This window comes from Uranotaenia lowii, chromosome 2, assembly GCF_029784155.1.
Source record: "Uranotaenia lowii strain MFRU-FL chromosome 2, ASM2978415v1, whole genome shotgun sequence".
Lineage (NCBI taxonomy): Eukaryota > Metazoa > Arthropoda > Insecta > Diptera > Culicidae > Uranotaenia > Uranotaenia lowii.
In genome coordinates, this window is record NC_073692.1 from 45,190,143 (window position 1) to 45,212,562 (window position 22,420).

General features: G+C 37.6%; 1 protein-coding gene and 1 long non-coding RNA gene across 3 annotated transcripts; one reads left to right on the forward strand and one right to left on the reverse strand.

Moving 5' to 3' along the window:
• Nucleotides 1-3,321: 3,321 nt before the first annotated feature.
• LOC129745109 (repressor of RNA polymerase III transcription MAF1 homolog) lies at nucleotides 3,322-19,154 on the forward strand. The gene is made up of 3 exons (XM_055737955.1): nucleotides 3,322-4,886; nucleotides 15,921-16,198; nucleotides 16,580-19,154. Exons 1-3 carry the CDS (start codon nucleotides 4,542-4,544, stop codon nucleotides 16,641-16,643), a joined length of 687 nt encoding a protein of 228 aa, XP_055593930.1. The 5' UTR covers nucleotides 3,322-4,541; the 3' UTR covers nucleotides 16,644-19,154.
• LOC129745110 (uncharacterized) lies at nucleotides 16,474-21,787 on the reverse strand. Of its 2 annotated transcripts, XR_008737078.1 has the most exons (4): nucleotides 20,880-21,787; nucleotides 20,468-20,744; nucleotides 20,323-20,398; nucleotides 16,474-20,228 (listed from the first exon to the last, which is right to left on the reverse strand). It is a non-coding gene; the product is annotated as an uncharacterized LOC129745110 (long non-coding RNA). The 2 variants fall into 2 exon arrangements; XR_008737077.1 differs by having other exon boundaries at nucleotides 20,468-21,787.
• Between the last annotated feature and the right edge of the window lie 633 nt (nucleotides 21,788-22,420).

The window sequence follows — 22,420 nt, forward strand, 5'->3', positions numbered from 1 at the left end:
GAAAAATGAGTCAAGGTATAGTGAATTTTAATTCTAACTTCGTATTCTGAATCTTAGATTTGATTATGTATTCTGAATTTAAATTCTCTATCTAAATACCTGATCTGAATAAAAAAAAAACAAAAAGAGGTATATTGAATTCCACCTGAATATGAATCTTCTGAATTTGAAATTATATTTCCTACTTTTAATTTCAAATTTGAAATTTTAAATCTTTTTGATCCTAATTGCTAAACCTGATTGCTGCTGATTTCTATTTCAGAATCTGATTTTTAAAATGGAATTCAGGACATGACAAAAATGACAAACTTGTCAAAATTGTCTAAATTGTCATAACTGTCAAAACTGTCAAAATTTTCAAAATTTTCAAAATTGTCAAAATTTTCAAAATTGTCAAAATTGTTGAAATCGTCAAAATTGCCAAAATTGTCAAAATCGACAAAATTATCAAAATTGTAATATTTTCAAAATTGTCAAAATGGTCAAAATTGTCAATAATGCCAAAACTATCAAAATCAAAATTGCCAAAATTGTCGAAATTGTCAGAATTGTCAAAATTGTGTGCCATTGAACTTGCACCTAATCCTGAATTTCAATATCTAAGGCCTGTACTCGAAAAAAGGCACCTGAATAACTTTTGATTGTGTGTATTAGCTACGAATGTAATGTTTACATGTGCAAAATTTGACATTTTTTTCAAGTGGTTTTTAAAACAGCAACCAATTAAAAAAAATGAAACAAATTTTGCGCAAGGTAGTGGAAAATCCAGAAAAGTCCTGCAGTTAAAGCCTGAGATAGCCGGACATCAACTAGCTATTTGATTATTATTAATTTGGTAAAATCGTTGAAGCAGATCAAGAGAAGCTAGTGGTGATCTGCATGGAAATGAAATAAAAATGTAGTTTAATAGGCTCTATCAAAGCAAGGAAGGCGATTGGTTAATCCAATCCCAATCTAATCCTTTCGACTCAAGAAGTGGCCAAAAAGTTTAATTTTTATTTCTTATTTCTTATTCTGAATTCTGCATCTGAATTATTTTTATGATTTTTTTTAATGGCTATTTCGGTGAAATGTTATACAGACCCCGTTCGATTTTGGCAACAGACCCGTACATTTTGTGTTGCCAAAATCGATCGGTTTTTTTCTCAATTTTTTTTCCCAGTTATTTGTACGAAATATCTGTTATTATTATCAAACACGTTATTTTTGGTCAATTTTCGACCATTTGTAGTCATTTTTTTATCATCATGTTTTTGAAGCATTTTACACTTTTCTTGTTGTGTTTATAATGTTTGTTTTCATTTGTCATATTTGCTGTTTTTGTCGTTCTTCATAATTTTTTAGTTGTTTTTTTGTCATTTTCAGTCTTTTGCTTGAATTTGTTTTTTAACTTTATGCATTTTTCATCTTTTTGTCATTTTTGAGTACTTTATAAATTTTTTTAAAAACTTTTGTTTTTATTGTTGCATTTTATCACCACTTCAGAACATAAAAACGTATTTATGGTGTTTGTCTAAATTAAATTGATCCTGTTATAACGAAAACTAAAAGGTAATGTTGATTCTAAAAACCGTTCGATTTTGGCACATGTGCCAAAATCGGATGTTGCCAAAATCGAATGTTGCCAAAAACGAACGGGGTTTGTATTCTTTGAGAAAGATTATAATAAAATTGAAGATGTTGAAAATGAGCGAAAGGGTCATTTTAATCTGAAAAACTTTTCATCACATATCTGTAACAGGTGATACTGAGTCACATCGTTAATTTTGAAAGGTTACTAGAGCAAAATCTTCATACCAGATTTATGTCTATATATCATGTCCTCATGTCAATGCAGGTAAACCCTTCTTGGTACTCTTCAACTCGTGTTTTCATCCCAGACTACGATAATTCTTCTGTCCAGTTTGATTTGTCCATGCAGCAGGAAATTCGTGGAATCCCAAATTCGCATCGCCCACTTCAGATTCCAAGAATTTTCGAAGCTAAATATAGACACGTCGATGCTGACAAAATGTACTTTACCGATGGGTCTCTAATTGAGGAATCAACGGGATTTGGAGTTTTCAACGAAATAGTGGGCAATGAGAAGGCAGACTCTCTGGCAAAGGTGGGGGCGACGGAAGGCGACACGTATCCACGTGAAATCGTCTTCAACGAATTCTACTTCTTGGTACGATGAAACTCTCTTGTCAACTGGCAGCGCAAATGGGACGAGGATGACAAGGGTCGGTGGCTCCACTCGATTATCCCAAAGGTAAGCCTTAAACCCTGGTTTAATAGGTTGGACCTGAGTCGGGATTTTATTCGTATATTTTCCCGTCTCATGTCCAATCATTGCTCCTTAGACGCGGTACTCTATCGTTTTGACATTGCTGGCAGCAATTTGTGTAGTTGCGGCCAAGGTTACCATGACATCGAGCATATTGTTTGGTCGTGTGAGGTCTATCTTGTCGCCAGAACAAATTTAATAGACTCCCTTAGGGCCCGAGGAAAACCACCTAATGTTCCAGTTAGAGATGTACTAGCTGTGCTAGATTTGGACTACATGTTCGAAATCTACCTTTTTCTAAAAGCTATCGATCTTCGTCTATAATTTCTTTTTTATTTTCATATTTCCCTTTCTATCTTCCTTTCTCCTCTCACAAAATGTTAAGTTAAGAAAACAATTGTAAACAACAAAATCGATTTTGGCTCCTTAAAGCCTACAGGTATGAGCCGTTTCAAATAAAGAATTGTTAAAAAAAAGAGTAGTTTTGTAGTTAAAAAAATGTCATTTGACCCCCTCCGATACGTTAAATCAAAATATTTACTGATATTATATAACATCATGTTTCGAGTACATCAGCGTGTTGACTTTCGTCGAAATGGCAGACGAATTTTGCCAACATCCATAACACGGAACTTTAACATTAAATTTTTCAAAATATGCAAAGGGACGTTACGTAACGCCCTTAGAGGAGAGAAATGTTCAACATCTTGCTACGCCGTGTGGACTCTAAAGAGAAAAAAATGATACGGATGCGTTGCGTAAGGAGGAGGGGGTTTGAAAATGATCCAAAAATGCGTTCAGTAATATTTTAAGGTCCCTAATAAAAGTGCTTCATATACGATCTTATTTAATTTTATAGGGAGGACGGTTTTTAAGGAACTCCTCCTTGAAAAGCCTTTTCGGAACAGGCTCCCTGCTCATCAGCTCTTGGTCTCCTCCATCTCACTTGCTCTTTGGCATGTTATTATATCTTCTCTCTCGTTCTAGTTTTAGGAAACGATGCTCTGTGCTCAGCTGCAGCTCATTCATTCCCTTGCTCTCTGTGAATTTCTTCAACTTCACTTTAGTCACGAACGCCATTGAGAACGATCATCGGAAGATTTATACCAATCGAAATCCGCAAGCCTATGCTCAATATCGCATCCTAAAGTGGTTAAAATCGGTCTTAAAATTGTGCTGAAACATCCCTGAACGTGCTACCGTATATTTCGTGTATTCGGAAAGTGTTTTCGGTTGTTAATTTACGGTTTAATATCGCCTGGTTAAATTTACCAAGAGCAAAAATGATGGAAAAATATAAGTCCTCATCTTTGTACGACTATTTGTAGCTGTAGTGGTGCACCCGAGTTTCCCTTGCTAGTGAAACGATACGCAATCGATTGGTTGTGTGAGTGTGTGGAAAACGCAAAAGCCCCGAATGTGTGCTATCTCTCTCGCGCCGTGTTGACAAACTTGGCCAATCGGGAAGTATGCTTTGATTGTGTGAGTTAATTTGTTATGACTCTGTGAAGGGCGAGAAAGACGGTGAAGTAAAAATAGACCACCAGGGTGAGAAATTGAGGTAAACCCAAAATCGAACAAACGACGCGTTTGGGATTGTTGCTTGAAACAGCGAAATTTTTTTAACTGTTTCTATATAGCTTGTGTATCGCAGTGTTAAAAGCAGACAAGAAGAATAATAAACTCAGAAACGTTATTTGTGATTTAATCATTGTTTTTGATTACTGGATATCCAAGGAATTATTGTCCAGTTGATAAAGTAGCGGTAATTTGTTAAGTTACCGCCGGACTAGACCAGTATTCAATGTGCCCACAGAGAATACAGAACAACAGTAATCGCCGAATCGTCAGTACCACGATATTAAAAAAGAGACTGAGTGTACACCCGAAGACCATGTTCAGAATCGCTCCCCGAGTTAACAACAGTCTGATAAAGGAAAGGTCACCCAAGATGGTCAAGTACTCAGCAGCTCTTCCGCAGGTCTTTAGCTTGTTGCCACACCATCACAGCTGTTAAGCAGGGTCAGCTCCGTTTTGTGAAGAGCGTCAAACCTCTGTTGTACATCAACATATTAGCTTAGTTTTGTAAGCTCAACGGCATCGTTCGAGGGTGTTGAAAATTGTTCAAAATACGTTCAAAATTGTATAGGATCGATTACTCTGTCTAAACACAACCGTTACATAAGATTAACAAAGCAGTACTGAAACTAGATACTGTTAGAAGAAAAACAAATATATCAATCACATCATCCCATCCAAATAAATAATCGATATGAAGCTCTTGGAAAGCACTAGCTTTGAGGCTATCAATAATGCCCTGCATATGCAAACGGGCGATGCGACCATTCATGGGCGCATCGAAAGCTACAGCTGCAAGATGGCTGGCAATGATAAGGCCCTGTACAAACGGTTCACTTCCGAGCAGGGTCCGGCTGATTTGCAAGCCCTGTCTCCACCGCAAACGTTGCAGGATTTGTCGCCCCAGCTATTGCGTAGCTCCCTCTCAGGGGACGAAGGCGTCACCCTATGCGACACTATTTCGCGCAAGACGCTGTTCTATTTGATCGCAACGCTCAACTCAGCGTTTGAGCCGGATTACGATTTTAGCGATGCCAAGGTAAGTCACTTTATTCTACATCATTCTGCTTCATAGTACAAGTACTTCCATCAACAAATCGTCTGATAGGTATTTACCTACTTATTGTTGACATACTTGAGAGATTCTCATAAATTGTATAATATTCTTATTGTGTGACAAACATTGTTTTGTCGCTTGACGAGCACCAGAATGCATCCCATTAACCAACAATAAAAAAAAACCATCACACTTGGGTTTATTATTTGTTACTTTGTTTGTTTTGAACAGCACCCAAAGTAAAATAAATTAATGCGCAAACGAAACCAAACCTCCAACGAGCAGCTCAAACTGTAATAGAGGTACAGGAAGAGAATCGAAGAAAGCGTTTTCGTTCTCACCACGGGGTTTGGTACCTGCTCTATTTTTAGGACATATTTTTGTTGTTTATTTTCTTCGGGCGTCCGTTCATTGCCCAGGCGGATAAGAAACAAGTGTATACATCTAGATGGTACATGGAAGCTGATTTTGTTTTTTTTTTTTGTGTGATTGTTTTGCTTTTCACTTGCTCGTTTTTGCGCAAACATGCCCCGCAATAAAAGGTAACTCTTCCTTCTTGTCCCTTATGACCTTGAACAAAACATAGATTGACTGTTCAAGAAAATATAAATTTTCCTGAGGCCTTGATGGCTTATTTCAAAAACTGTATTTTAAATTATTGTTTCGATGATCGATCATCTTCATGTTGTGAAACGCTGCTTTGATTTTTTTTTTAAACAGCCAGCCGTAGTAACTGTAGCTAGTTTTCAACCTCATAGAGCCACAGTCATCGATGGGCGGCCGGTTTTCGAACCGTAGCTTCCACCGATGGACGTACCACTACGTCAGTTAAAATACTATGTACGGGCATGGGCACGGGGCTCGGATAAAGTAATGTAATACACCAACACACAGATGAAGGAACGTTTCAACACGGAACATTGGCCTATTCCAAGTACGAACGTACGCAACTGTGCCTTCTGTATCATAAGGTCGAATGTTTTTTCGAAGAAATGCTGGGAGAAAGAAATACATATCTACGGATAGCGTTTTCACTTTTGTTTCTGAGCTGTATCAGTACGCTTCTCCACTTTAAGCATTTTATTTGAACTCAGATGAAAGAGTTGTACATCTCTGTTGGAAGTTAACATACAACCAAGGTCCAAACCAACAATAGGGGGTAAATAACGCCCCTACATGTTTTAATAATTTATAGCTGACCCGGAGTGCTTTGCTACACCTGGTAAAATTAATGAAATTTATAAATAAAATAATTTAAATTTTAATTTTCGTAAATTGGGTGAATAGGGACATAGAGGCGTATCGGGACACAAATGGGAAAAAATGTTGTGATCCATTCTTGTTCCTTGATTTATTGCATAAGAGCAAATATAAATGTTATTTATGTTGCTTGAATAAATTAAAATAAATGTTATTTCAAGCATGAAAAAAATCCCCAAATTACATAACATAAGAAACGTTGTTTGGCATCCCTTCAAATAGTGATGTGGCACGTCCACATGTTTGATATATGGTGAACATTTTTTCAACATGATTTTGGCAAAAAACATGTTGACAATTAATTCAAACTGCTTCGAACGGGGATACATTTTAACAAAACATTCCTTATGAGGTTAATTACATAACATAACAGCAAAAATGTTTAATATGCCCTAAGATTGTGGAAAATATTGTTACTTTTAACACATAAAACCGCGAAGCAATCTAAAGCCGGGAAACACCGAAATTCGGCATACTTTTCAGTACGCGCTGGAAATTTTTTTTTTACAAATTTATTTTTTTTGGGTTACCGAACGTGTTGTATTAAATTTTATAGAAAAGACTTTTATCATGTAATTTTTTATTGACATATTTCCCTTTCTATCCACCTTTTTCGTCTAGACTAGTGTTAAGCTAAAAATACAAATTGTAAAAATACAAAACGAGTTTGGATCCTTAAAGCCTGAAGGTATGAGCCGTTTCAAACAAAGAATTTACAAAACAATGAAATTTATAACATTGGAGTTATGCTTCTAAAAGTACCACATTCGCGGCAAGCGAAGAAACGAGATTTCTTGTATTTGATCCACAATGTGTTGAGATGATCGTAGAGCAATAGGGCTTTCAGCTTTCGCAGGAAGTCTATCAATCGAAACCTATTTTTTTAGGTTTTTCTTCAACATTTTTTTGAATATCAGTGAAGGTGCTAAAAATGTGATTACTGGGGATTAGAAAAATCAAAAAATATTTGCCAATTGAAAAAAAACATGCACTGATTTGTATTTTAAATTTCAAATTGTGGGAGCTAAAATGAACGGATTTTTTTTTTATTGTTGAACATTTGCTAAGCACACGAATTTCTCAATAAATGAGCAACCCACCTGTTTGGTGCACAAAAATTAATGTTTAAAAATTGATATTAAACCTTTCAACTTTTTTTTATCTTTGCATAAGTTGGGTCCAGGTCAACACAATACACCATTTAAAATCAAACGGGAGAGCAGCATTTGACAGAAATATTACGGATTACTATAATCATTTTCCCGTTCATTATTTCAACTGTTTTGCTTTCAGCCAAAAACAGCTGTTTAATGTTTTGACAACAACGTTGAGAGTATTGGTGAACTTCTCGCAAAACTGACTTTCTTCTCAGGGCGACTCCGTCCGTTTTTCGAGCGAACCTAGGTTGCCTCTAGAGCAATAAATGAGCACGATGACAGCAGTTAGAGCGAACCTAGGTTGCCTCTGGTTTGCCTCCAGGTGAAAAAAAATACGGTATTAGATAAATGTCATTTTCATGTGCCCACACATGCATTTTAATGCCCACACATAATCACCAGATATATGTATTTCAAAATGTGCTTGCTCATATAGCTCTTTGCGCTCACGCAAAAACAATTTGAAGAACTCGTCTCCCCGTTTGCACTCACGCAAACATCACACATATGCGTTCACGCAGTACTCCGTTAGCTCTCACGCATCTAACGGCATCTCATCTGCGCTCACGCAATTTTTTCGCAGCAGGAAATAGTTTGCGCTCACCCTAACAACTTGTGCTCACACAAGGAATTTCCCAACAGCACATGATTTGCGCTCACGCTAACAACTTGTGCTCACACAAGGAACTCTGCTACAGGACATGATTTGGGCTCACCCAAACAACTTATGCTCACACAAGGAACTTCGCAACAGGCGATTTGCGCTCACGCAAACAACTTGTGTTCACACAAGGAACTTTACTTTCACTTAGCTTAGCTTGATTGACTACTCACATCCACCTTAAGTCATTGAAACCGAAATGCCGTTAAAAATTCGGAATTATACATTTTTTTTTTTTGTAAATTCTTTATTTGAAACGGCTCATACCTTTAGACTTTAAGGAGCCAAACTCGTTTTGTTTGATAACAATTGTGTGCTTATATCTAGTTCAATTTTAAAGGAAAAAGAAGATAGATAGGGAAATATGAAAATTAGAAGAAATTATAGACGAAGATCAATAGCTTTTAGGAAAAGATATATTTCGAACACGTAGTCCAAGTCTCTCACACCCAGCACATCTCTCACTGGAACATAGGGTGGTTTTCCTCGGGCCCGAAGGGAGTCTATCAAATTCGTTCTAGCGACAAGATGGACCTCGCACGACCAAACAATATGCTCGATGTCGTGGTAACCTTGGCCGCAACTACACAAATTGCTGCTAGCAATATTCAAACGATAGAGTACCGCGTCTAAGGAATAATGATTGGACATGAGACGGGAAAATATACGAATAAAATCTCCACTCAGGTCCAATCTATTAAACCATGGTTTAAGGCTTACCCTTGGTATAATCGAGTGCAGCCACCGACCCTTGTCATCCTCGTCCCATTTGCGCTGCCAGTTGACAAGAGAGTTTTTTAGAACTAAAAAGTAAAATTCGTCGAAGGCAATTTCACGCTAGTACGTGTCGCCTTCCATCGCCCCCACCTTTGCCAGAGAGTCTGCTTCTCATTACCCTCTATCGAGCAATGAGAGGGAACCCAAACAAAGGTGATGATAAAGCGACGTTTTGATAAAGCACTCAAACTATCCCGTATCTTCTCGAAGAAGTATGGCGAGTGCTTTCCCGGTTTTATTGAGTGGATTGCTTGAACAGAACTCAGACTATCCGTTACAATAAAGTAGTGCCCAACTGGCCTTGAAGCTATACTGTCCAAAGCACAATGAATAGCTGCTAACTCTGCTATATACACAGAGCATGGTGACTCGAGGCTGTAAGAGGCGCTAGATATTTCGTTGAACACTCCAAATCCTGTTGATTCCTCTATAAGTGATCCATCAGTAAAGTACATTTTATCAGCATCGACGTGTCTATATTTAGCTTCGAAAATTCTTGGAATCAGAAGGGAGCGATGAGGGACCGGGATTCCACGAATTTCCTGCTGCATAGACAAATCAAACTGGACAGAAGAATGATCGTAGTCTGGGCTACAAACACGAGTTGGAGAGAATGAAGAAGGATTTACCTGCATTGACATGATGACATGGTATATAGACATAAACCTGGTTTGAAAATTTTGCTCAAGTAGCCTGTCAAAATTTACAATCACCAGTGGGTTCATGACCTCACACCTGATGAGGAACCGAAGTGATAGTAGATTGAATCGATCTTTCAAAGGGAGTATTCCTGCCAAAACTTCAAGACTCATGTTGTGCGTTGAGGGCATACAGCCCAAAGCGATGCGAAGACAACGGTATTGGATACGCTCGAGTTTGAGGAGGTGAGTTTTGGCAGCTGACTGGAAACAGAAGCTATCATATTCCATCACTGAGAGAATAGTTGTTCGATACAATTTTAAAAGATCTTCTGGATGGGCTCCCCACCTGGTGCCAGTGATTGATCGGAGAAAATTCATTCTTTGTTGGCATTTTCCTTTCAGATACTCAATGTGGGCTCTCCAAGTACACTTGGAATCAAACCAAACCCCAAGATACTTAAAACACCTCGGTTGAGTGATCGTTCGGCCTAGAAGTTGAAGCTTAGGTTGAGCAGGTCTACGTTTCTTAGAGAAAACAACCATCTCCGTTTTCTGAGGAGAAAACTCAATCCCAAGCCCCAAAGCCCAGGATGACAATCTGTCTAAAGTATCTTGTAAAGGTCTGAGCAGATGAGACTCAGTAGAACCTGTGACAGACACCACGCCGTCATCTGCAAGTTGTCTTAGAGTGCAGCCTTCAGAGAGACAACTGTCGATGTCATTTACGTAAAAGTTGTACAAAAGTGGACTCAAACATGAACCCTGTGGGAGGCCCATGTAAGAGGTCCTTTTAATTGCAATATCTCCCTGAGCAAAGTTCAAATGTTTCTCACAAAGCAAGCTGTATAAGATGTTGTTCAATAGAGGAGGCAGACCCCGGGAGTGCAATTTGTCTGACAACACCTCTATTGAAACTGCATCAAAAGCTCCCTATATGTCTAGAAACACTGAAGCCATTTGCTCACGTTGAATTATACTTTTAAAATGATATAAAGTTCTTGCTTTCCATAGTTCATTTCATCATAATAGTACTAAAGTATTTCGAATTTCACACAAGGAACTTTACTTTCAATATACTTACTAAGGATGCAATCATCATCCCATGAAACTGACATTCAATCATAAAAATCCCTCGAGATTTTCGCATTGCTTTCACAATTACCAATTTGTAGTTCACAGCAGGTTGCGAGGAACGAAAAATAATGTGTACTGCAACTGCCGGTACAGGTACAGTACAGCTACCACCTAGGGAAATATCGAATAAATCTGATTTCTTTGGGTGGAAGATTCGTATCAGTAAATCATCAACGTTTTCACATCCCATCCTCGTCGCCAATTTGTAGAGTGCAGTTAAATCATTTCCCGATTTGGAAACGTTTATTCTTCTATCAAATACTAAGCTTCTAATTTTCACGTTTTCACTCCTAAACTGTCAAATCACTTCCTTCATCTTTTTCAATGCCGTCTTTGATTATCCATAAACTTATATTTGTTATTGATGTAGACCAGTGATTTCCAAACTTTTTTCACTCACCGCCCCTTTTGCAAAATTTTCGAGCTCAGCGCCTCCCTGGGCAAATTTTCAGAAATTAAAAAAAAAATTATAATCTCGATTGTTAAAAACCATTAGCTTTTGGCTTTGTGTTCTTGTAAGACTAAACTCAAAATTCATTCAAATTTATATGAGGTTCTCAGAGCCAAATGGGTAGGGGGTTTTATAAGTGTAAAATCGTTCGATTTTGATTAGATAATGTCAAACGATTCTTCATGTTTCAAACTATATTCCGTATTTTTCAGATTTTTAGAATTTTATTTGCATACTATTTGTTCGAAAGATAAAGGCAAATTATTGAAAAATGACCAAACATATCAACTTGTTTTCTCGAAATCAGCTTTTATGCATTTATACCTTTTTTACTCTAAGGGCCTCATTCATATTGCATAACCTCCAGTAATAACTTAATTCTATGTAAAGTTTCCTGGAAATTTACTTGAAATGATTGATTAGTTTGTTTTGATATAAAATCATATATCTTAAATTTTGGTAAACAAAATTCTATATTCACCATTAATTAGCATAATTGAATACAAACTTATTATCAAGCCGGTAAAATAACGAACAAAATAGTATTTTTCTTGATATCTGAATTTGAGTCCTGTTCAAAATTATGCAACAAAAAAAATCCTTCATATTTTCTTTCCAAAAAATCTATTACTTAATCACAGATAATGCCTTTTTATACAGATTCTTTCGAAGTTTTGTTTTGCAGATTTTTTGATACAATAGATTTCAAAGATTATCAGGAGCAGCCATATAAAATTGATCTTTTTAAGTATAAAAAAAAATTACAAAACAAGATCCACATATACAGCGTATACAAAATCTGGGACAATTTAAAAAAAAAATTAGAGCAAAAATTTATTTGCAGCTTTATGCAATTATAGATATTTTAATCTTGAACCTGATGTATAGTTCTGTAACGTAATTTTATTCTTTTGCATCGAACTTACTAGTTATTATTTCTAATCTACATTGTGTCGTGATTTGTGAAAATATGAAGTACGACCTCACCGCCCCCCTGAGCCCTTTTAACGCCCCCCAAATTTCAAAAATTGAGCTCCCCGCCCCCCTGGAAGCTCTCAACGCCCCCAAGGGGGCGGTAGGGACCACTTTGAAAACCACTGATGTAGACAATCACAACCAGTGATGGTAAATTTCGCCCGTCACGCTTGACTCAACTAGTTTTGTTTCATCAAACAACTGGCACTGTTCTCAATTGACGGAGCCTTAGGCTGATGTCATGCTGAAGCAACTAGCAACGCGACCTACAACGCAACGTTCACACGACTAACCAGCTCTCATTTGATCTCCATGGAAATCGCGCAGACCTGTCATACTGGTCGCTTTGTATAGCGCGACCAATCTGATGCCAATGTGTTTTGTAGCGCGACTAGTAGGAAATCCAATAGGAATATTGTTTTTTCTCGATTTGAAGCAGTGATTCCGGGTTTTAAGCACAATAGTAAGAAGATCTGTCCTAACTTGTGATAATAAACTAAAAAATATCTTAATCGGCGAGAAAATTTTCATGAATTCTTAGTTCCGGCAAAAAAAACAAGGAATTTTGTCGGTTCAAATTTTGGCATTCTTGCAATCCGGGTCGTGATTTGATGAGTTTTTGATGGCTCCCGAAAGAAAGGAGACGATTCAAAGCATTATCAGATGTAGAGAAGTGATGATTTGTAGGGAATTTCAAAGTCACATTTCGCGCCAGCATGACATACCAATGCGTTGCAACGCAATCTTATTGGAACGTTGCGTTGCGTTGCTAGTTGCTTCAGCATGACATCAGCCTTACTACTCGCATGACGGATAAAGCACGACAACAATCAACATTTCTCCATCATCGACTGGCGAAGCTCCTACACATGGTCAAAGTTTCTCCTGAGAGTGACTGGCAAATCTCTTCACACTTCGATCGGCTGCTGACGGCAGGTACAACTAATTGAACGACTTGCTGGCAGAGAGCAACAATAGCAATAAAAAACTGAAAACGAGCTTGCTGGCAGGAGCAACAATAATAATAAATGCTTTTCTTGTTCGTCTTCGGTCGTCTTCGGCTTGCTGGCAGGAGCAACAATAATAATAAATGCGTTTCTTTTTCGTCATCGGTCGTTTGAATGCGATTGCTTGACTACACGCAGAGAAAACTTGGATTTTGAAACAAAACAAAACTGACTTTGATTCAAAACACTCAGTTTTTTGAATCAAACTCCTGTTTTCTTTGAATCAATGAATTCTCGTTCTGATTCAAATGAATAATTTTTGAAAGAAAGAATTAATTTTTTGAACTGAATAATTTTGGAATTTGATTTTAAACAAATTCTTTGATTCAAAAGACATTTTTTCAATTGCAAATGTCTTTTGAAACAAAGTAAATTTTCTTTCAACCAAAGAAAAATGTTTTCAACAGAAAGGAATAATTTCATTAAGTTAAAACTTCAAACTTAGAAGATAATTTGGATTGAGCAAGTACCGAATTTCGAATAAAGTTTGGCCGGTCGTGTTAAAAATCAAAACTAGTGAATCAGAGATAGCTATTTAGGAGGATTCAGGATGAGGAATGCATACCATGGTAAGTGCGTGTTAATCCATTAGTCAAAAAGTGAATATTTAAGATTTTATATAAACTTTTGCATTGTTACAGGACCACGGCTGATTCCGCCCAAAATCCAGCGGTCTGATTATCTTCGGGCCGATTTTCAGCGGCAATCACCAGTTGGATGACCGGAGTTGCTTCCGGAAGTTTATTGAGCGGTCCAAGAAGAATGCCCTCAGGCCAAAATTTAGGACCGGTTAATTCCATTATAGTGAAGCAGTGTTTGTGTTAAGTTTGTAATAAAAATGAATTTAAGATGTAAATTGTTTCTTTTTATTGTTCAAAATTCCTAATTGGAACTTCTGAACAACAGAAAATATTTCTTCCAATTGGAATAAAAGGAAATAGATCAATGAACCAATCCTTTTAAATCTAAATCTAAATTACATTGTAGCAAACGAAAAAGACTTTGCATCAAATGAAACTGTTTTTTGTTTCAAAGCATTAAGATTTTGACTCAAAGATTTTTCAAAAGAAAAATTCTTTGAAACAAAGGAAAATGTCCTTGAACCAATGGAATTTTTATTTATCCCAAAATCAAAGGAAAAAATCCTTTGTTTTTGCTGCACTTTCCTTTGAAATAAAAAATCTTTTTTCTGCGTGTAGGTTATTATTTTAGCTTCAAATGACTGGGGAATGAATGACTGGCAAACGAAGTGACTGGTCGTTAAGGAACAGTCAATTGAGTTTGACGGACCAAGAGGCTTCACAGTCACAGCTTCACGCCTCATGACGATGACTTTTGCCAAGCCTGATCACAACACTTATCATCGAGAGGCGATCCTACACGTATGTCTGTCTGTCTGTCTTTCTCCTATAGAGTAGACTCGCAAACTACTGCACCGATTTTCTTGAAACTTGGCAGATGGGTGCTTTTGAGGCCGGGGAAGGTCTCTATTAACAATTTTTTGCATAATTTGAGAATTTATCAAGCAAATGGAACCAAATTTGACATTCGTGAGCATATGATACGAGAAATGGTTGTATGATTATTTGAAACCCCCCCGTTATTTTATTGAAGACATTATATTGAAAGAGGGTAGGAAGGCTTCCATCCCAAACTGGAAAAAGATTAGAGCACAAGAAATGGTTCTATTATTATTTGTTATTTGAAACACTACTTTCGTCCAATATTCTTTCATATTTATAGGAGGGACAGGGGCCCTAATACAATTTGTAGGCATAACTTGAGAATTAATCAACAAATGGAATCAAATTTGGCATGGGAAGATATTTGGGTATGAGATGATATGTTTCTAAGATTGTCATAAACCCTTCCGGCTGCAGTGGCGAGAGGGGAGGGGATGAGCGGGTCCCATATAATTTTGTTGTATTGCTCAAGTACTAATTAACCAATGGAAATAAATTGATATGTTGTTAAGGTGTACAGGTTATTATAACCCAGTTACCCACTCGGCCCATAACCTGTTAAGATGGATAGGTTATGACATCCCAATTACCCACTGGGCCCATAACCTGTTAAGATTGATAGAGTAATCGATTAAAAACGCGATTTGAAACTCTTGTTTAAGGTTTAAGGTAACTTTATTTGAGACGAACACAAGGTATAGCTTATAACTAGATCGGTTACATTAGTGATGTTTATATTTATTTCATGCACTTTCTTCCACGTGCTTATTTCCTATTTGTAGAACCATGAACATTTAATCCAGTTGTCCACTAGATTCCGTTCAATATTGTATCAAACATTGTATCCAATCTCGTGCAATGTTCCGTGCAAGTTGTCCGTTTGACAGATGACAGCTGACAGATGAAGTCTCCACATGTGGCTGTGTTATTGTTTGTAGAATGTCAAATTGATATTGTGTTCAATTCACTCGACTTGCATCTAACCGATAGTTCCCGAGTGAAATGATTTCTCAACATATGTAAGATTATACCTACAAAAAATGGATAATTTTCAAAAATTTCATTTATTTTAAGAAAGTGAGCAAAGCACACCAAGTCAGCTAGTAATAAAATACTTAATTGACATATTGAGATATGTCCTCTTTGCTCTCTCATCAAGAAAGCCATGTATGAGCATGTATGAGAAAAACCGTTACTTACATGATCTAGCTAGCAATCAAATCAGTTGTGCGCCAATCTCGAGATGAAATCTGGAATGGGCTGTCCGGGATTCCACAACTCCATGGACGTTTTCGCACAAATTAGCCAACTTGTGATCTCGACCTTTTTCCAGTATTCATGTTGATCGAAACATTCCTTTCTTAGATTTATCATGGCAGTTACCTAGGTCCTGTAGCTGAGAAAAACGTTTTTGTAATTATTCTATCTTGAAGTCCAACATTGATGCTGATAACTCAACGGTATTTCTTTCCATCTCAACTCGTTTCCAGAGTCACGAATTCAGCAAGGAACCGTCGTTGCAGTGGGTCCTGAACTCGATCGAGGGGAACCTGTCGGCGGTGGCCGGCGAGCAGTACCACAAAATTCGTACCGCTCTCTGGTCCACCATCGAGGACGAAATTTCGCTGAACGACTGCGACATCTACAGCTACAATCCGGACCTGAATTCCGACCCGTTCGGAGAGCCCGGTTGTCTGTGGTCATTCAACTATTTCTTCTACAACAAGAAGCTTAAGCGCATCGTCTTCTTCACGTGCCGGGCCATCAAGTAAGTATTTTTTCATGTCTTTTTTTTTTGGGTGATGTGTATGAGAAAGTAAACCATTCATCTAAAGCTACTGGCCTAATTCTTATCGTCATGAAGCGATTTCGTGAACCTAGACAAAAACGATGAAAATAGATAACAGCCGATAATGGTTCTTCAAATGGTTAAGATATTAGGAACTGTATCTGGTAGATGCAAAGACTTGATAAAATGACTGCATTTACAAATAGCTTGAGGGAAACGAATGCCCGTTGAATCATACTCTAAAAGCCTCAGAGTTCAAAGTGATAAAAATCTTTATCAATTCCTCGGTTGAATAGGATTTGGATGTTCTAGCAACAACTCCCTAGAATAGATTCTTATCTAGACTGTTTGTCGTTACAGCTCGGTTTATGCTGATTCTGGATTCAACAGCGATTTCGCTATGGAGGATGAAGAATGCTATTAAACTACAAAGGACAACGAGACGGACGCGGTGCGTGGTAATGTCTTAACAGTCCGAAATACAGATCAAACCTTATTTTCATGAAAGCAACGATAATTTCCACTTTGATGCTTTTCGACTTCCTTTCGGGACAGAAATCTTAACAGACAATTATCTATCTACAGAGAAATAGCACTTAAGGAATCAGGTTTACTTTTCTTTTTTTTTTTTAACAATGCATACATACTAAAATCATCTTAATGCTAGGCAAACAAATTTGTTTTTCTTCAATGAAAAGTAAGGTCTTATAAACGGTTTTCAAGTTTCGTTTCACGATAATTAGCAGAACTAGAAACACAGTTGAAGAAACCAATAAATATATCTACCGCAAAAAATATCTAAGAAATATTTTGAACAATTTTTCGTAAACACCTCACAGCACCGCACCGTTACGTGAAGGCAGGTGAGAGCTGCGGTGTGAGAATTCACGTAACAGTGAGTGCGCGATGCTGGCAATGCGTAGCCAACTGGTAAAGAAGCATATTATATAAACAACACAATAACTGGAAGAGAATTTTTGCTTAGATTTTTAAGAATGCTCTTATATTAACAAAGATATCAATCAATGTTCTAGAATAAACTTAGAAATATGCTTGTACTCCAGACTGCAAATGAAGTGAAATTGATAATCCAACAATTGAATGTTGAAATCTCTGATTTGATGAGACCATTCTATGGTCAAAATGTGTTATGAAGTAAATGAAAAGAAAAAATATGCTAGGGTCAGTTACATTTCAGATTGCAGTCGCCAGTTGGTGAAATTGCCCCTGATTTTGTTTGTCAGTAAGTTGCTTTTCTGATAACGAGGTTAATTGGAGAACGTATAGCCCTAAATATGATCTATCTATTGGTCGAATTTAGAATAAAAAGCAAACTCTTTGAGTGAATACCGATATTGAAAAGCTCTACTCCAGAATAAGTAAAATCAAACGAAAACGTAGTTCTGGATTGGGTATTCGCTGACAAACATTAACAGTATTCTAGTACACTCAGTGGGATAGGGCGGTTCTCCTGGCAGTCGGAACATTTCCGTGTTTTGCTACAGAACGTGTTTTCTGCCGGGTTCGCAAGTGAGAACTATTTCTTTGACTGTACTCTGTGATATTAGCTCATTAAGAAACATTTAGCCATGTAAGACATAACCAACATCATATTCTGGTAACGTTTATTTTTCCGGAGATCTTTTTTGCCTTGCAATATATTTTTGTTATATGTAGGTTTTTTATACTTTTTTCAGTAGCTCCATTTTTTTAACCGCACATAGTGAACCACTATTTGAAAAAAGAAGCAAAACTAGTAAAGTGTAAACTTGTCAAAGTACAAACAATTTTCGGATAGAAGAACAAAAGAAAATCATGAAGCAAAAGATAATTAATAATAATTCGATAGATGGACAACATTTTTTGGATGGTTCACTCTAAAACTCCTAAATAAAAACAAAAATTAATACTTTCACATATGATTTATTTTATAGAAGTTTGTACCTGTGTTTCCAGCCAATTTTTAGTTTCCTTGTAACAATTTCTTAGTTGAAGAGTAAATTAAACATCCGTACAACCACAAACTTTGTTTTTCATAAACAAGTTATCCCAGTAGAAAGTTACATAATAGTTCTAACAAACAATTTCTTATGGTTAATTTTGCACATATCTTGAGAGTACGATTTACAATCACAGTATACATTTTCGTTACTCACTATCGATCTTTTCCTGTTCCATATGAACTTTTGAGTTATGAATGAACCAAACAGTCAGCTTTCACCAATTGATGGTCGATCACATGTGAGCACATGTTCGCGTATGACATAGTTAAGTGAAACATATTTACAACATAATATCGTCGATTATGATCTCAGCTCAAACTATCGATCACTCTTTTTGGTGGCTGTCCGGACAGTCACGAGTAAAATAGGGCAACAAGCAAAGCCATTTTCTAGTGATACACAAAAACTGACTGACTGATAAGCTGGGTTCTGTGGGTACCTTCACAGCGCTTATCAGTTGTTTTTTTGTTCAAGCTCTTTATTTTAAATTTTGTGTGATCACGTTAATCACAGATGCGTCGGTTTATTTACCTCTGACACTAAAAATAACACACAGTTTTTTTCTGTACTTCTCAAGGTATGTACAAAACAGGACACCTTATGAAATTTAACTTTTGCGAGCTAACTCATCCACATTCAATGATAAAAGTATGTTTTAATAAATTTTCCCGTTGAAATCCCTCTGGACGGCGAGGGCTACGGCAGTTAAATGATTAGATGCAGCATATAATAGAAACACTCGTATATGTATTACTCGTTAGCGGTAAATTTGGATGATAAATGAAGCAAATCATTGAACACAACATATGAAGTATGATGCTATTTTAACGTTTTCTTAATGTTTGTTTTTGGATTAGGAATTTGCTCTTCTGAACTACATAAACTTAACTATCTTAAAATACTGTAGCTATTAAAACCATTGAAAAATATAACCGATGCTTGTTCCTCTGTATATCACAGTTCCCTATAAACTATTCGCTTTTTCACTCTAACATAATAAACAATGTTAACGTTGACCTCACTTCGTTCTTGATAAACTTCTTAGGCTCTTAGGTCTGATAAACTTCTTTCGAATAGACGATGCTCAAATTACTTTCTTCGAACGATTTTACGTTTTTAAATAAGTACACCAAAGGTTATTTACACGTGTAAAAAATTCGTGCTAATCGCAAAACACCGTGTAAATAAACGCACTTTCTCTGAAACTGTGAAACTTGGGACAATTAGTCATGTAACCCGAGACCTGGGACTTGGGACATAAAACCCTACACCTTAGACTTTGACACTTGAGGCCTAGGAAATGAAACATGGAGCCTTTTACCTCACACTTAAGACCTCTTAGACCTTGGACATGATGCCTGAAATCTAAGATCTGGATCTGGGACATGATAACTTATACTTGAGACATAAGACATGAGACTTGAGTACTTGAGACCTGGCCAAGGCCTGAGATCTAAGGCATAAAATGACACGTCAGACATAAGAAGACACAAGAAGAAAATTGGCTCAAAGGAGAAGATAGAAGTTTTTCTTCTTTCTTTTTTTCTCCTGCTCCTCCCGCTCAACATGTGCAATGCTGAAAATAAGTCGTGATTGTGCACTTACATCATGTCCTCTCCGGAATGGCATCGCATGTGTAGCGAAAACGCTCATTCGGTCAACAATAAACCATGCGATGGTACTCGCGCGTGGTTGGCTCTGAACAGTGCCGGTTGACTCCCACGCTTCGATGGCTGGATGATGAGGAGAATCTTGCTCCCGGAAACTGGAGGTAAACGCTGCGCCATGCGCGTTTAAAATTTGTGTCGCCCTCCTGAGCGGATTTTGCTCCACTACGACGATTCCTGGTCAGCTTGCGGGTTCTGCTCACGGACTCGGTCACTGTCCGGTTCCTGTTCGGCTTGCGGATTCGGTAGCCGTTCGGCCTTCGGATGATGCAACCACCCGTGTTGTTGTCAGTTGTGGAGAAGATGCGGAGAGGACCCATAAAACTACGAAGACGAAAACTGCAAAAGGAAAACAAAGAGAAGAAGAAAAAGATCCCTGTGGCCATTTTCGTTTTGAAACCCTGGCCATATTGATTTTCTTGATGTTGCTCACCCTTTTCACTAGGGGCTCTTTTTAGGCTTTCTTTTCCTTTTTCCAAGTGATTTTGTATGCCTCGTGGTGGGCGTATCTGGTAGGCACAAACGAATAAAATTATAATTCGTTTTGTTTCGCAAATTGGTTTAAATGTTGGACTCACCGACTTTGCAGTAATCTTTTTTCCGTGCTCTTCTTGTATACGGACCGTTCTTTTGTTCCCGTACGGTTGGCGTAAGAAAAATGGGAATTTGTTCCGTTTTCTTCTTGGATCCGATTTTAATTTTCGACTCACCGATCTACTGCACTTAACCGGCTCGCCAGAATCTGGTATGGAGGTATCACCCGGAAACAGCAGTGAATCACTTTTTTTGCCTTAAGCAATCGTACCAGCTATGTGTTTCCAGATTAGTCAACTGCATCGCAAAACGAAGTGCCGGCTGATTGGTGAGGGACAAAAATTCCAGTATGTGGTCAAGCCTCTAAACAAAATGCTCATCGCTCTTTTCAACACCTTAGTAACTTTCTTCCTACGGTCTATCCATCTATTATTTCAAATCTATAATAATACTCACCGATAAAGCCGCTTAAAATTTTTAAGAAACAATGTCCATGAGAATATCATAAATGACGAAAAGGCTAGGCTAAAAATGATCCTAGGACTAAGGTCTCGCGCCAAATTTGGCGTTTATTCACGATTCCAGCGTAGGTAACGTAATCATCTTCTCCGTTCTTCGTAAGTTGAAAACATTAATATTGCTTATTGAAAATGGAAATTCGAACACCAAACAACTGTTTCAACTTAGTGACGATATCGGCGAAAGAAAACTCACGTGGATGGTTTGGCAGACAGAAATTCACACACTTTTCGTGAACGTTAATGCTGAGGCTCCTCAACAGCAGGCGAATTTCTGCATCCAGATTTTCTCCGTCTTTCAAGGATAGGTCCTCGTACTTCTGCAACCATCGATCGAATACCAAACCGTTTTCGGAATCGTAACAAAACTCCTTGATATTTGACGCCAATGACTCGATGATGAATTCTGGACCGCTTGCTGGCTGGACCGGGGCTTCTTGATTGTTGAACTTTCAAAAAATTGTTTTACAAAAGTGGACTTTATTCGACAAAAGGCAAAACTGAAATGAACTTAATCTTCACTTGTTGATTTTCCTTAGTGATTTATTGTTGCTATCCTAGTAGGGAAACACTCGCCTACTAGTCGGTTGGTAATGAAACCTAAGAAAACTTCACAATCTGAATTTTTCGTTGGTTTTCGGTCGGAACTAAGCGTGATTGGCCTACTGCCCAAACACATAGAATAAGCTTAAAAATTCTTCACAAAAATGTAGGTGCGGTTATAGGAAGTGATCGCTCAATCATTCTGAATAATTTCAGCTATATTTGCATCTTAAAACACTTATTCGAAATGAACTATGCAAATTTTATGTTTTCCGCATACACTGCACATTGTTGTTTAACATCAGAAAGATACTTAGCTGTCATGAAGACATGCGATAAATAGGGGTGCGGTTATATAAAGGCCCTTATTCTGCGCCGCGCGTGACGTGATGATTGTAACCTCACCTCGAAGTCACCGTGAGATTTGTCACCTTATTCCCGTAGTCGACGTGGGTAAAGTGACAGAGGTTCATTCTGGGTGAGTGGCCGAATGAACGCATCTGTCAAAATGGTAGAATTTGTTCTGTATTGTTTTTTTTTGGCTCGCAATTCGAATTTTCCGAGCTGATTTTCCAAGTTTTTTGTGATAATTTCGGTTCGTAACTGGCCATCAACGGGTCGTAAGGTGACAGCAAGCAACAAAAAAAAAAAAAACGGGCATTATTGTGCGCCCTAAGTGAAAACGATGAATCCGGAATTCGCATCGAATAGAACAAAAAAAAGCACAACAATTGATGGCTGCTGCTTCAACCAGCCAGGTCACAAAAGGCGGATTTCATCGCGGGACATGGCGAAAGACGTGGGATACTGCGAGTGAGGAAGAATAGTTTAGGGCAGGACTTCGAAGCCGAACCTTAAATTCCCCTTCCCTTACTCGGTGCAAGGGAAATTTTCCTCCAGCGACGGGAATCGAATAAAATGGAGTGAAGTGCTATA

Excerpts from the sequence above, each read along its gene's own strand:
- LOC129745109 (XM_055737955.1), top strand. The coding sequence starts at position 4,542 with ATGAAGCTCTTGGAAAGCACTAGCTTTGAGGCTATCAATAATGCCCTG. Across the intron at positions 4,887-15,920 it reads ACGATTTTAGCGATGCCAAG|AGTCACGAATTCAGCAAGGA; the intron begins GTAAGTCACTTT and ends ACTCGTTTCCAG. Across the intron at positions 16,199-16,579 it reads TTCACGTGCCGGGCCATCAA|CTCGGTTTATGCTGATTCTG; the intron begins GTAAGTATTTTT and ends TTGTCGTTACAG.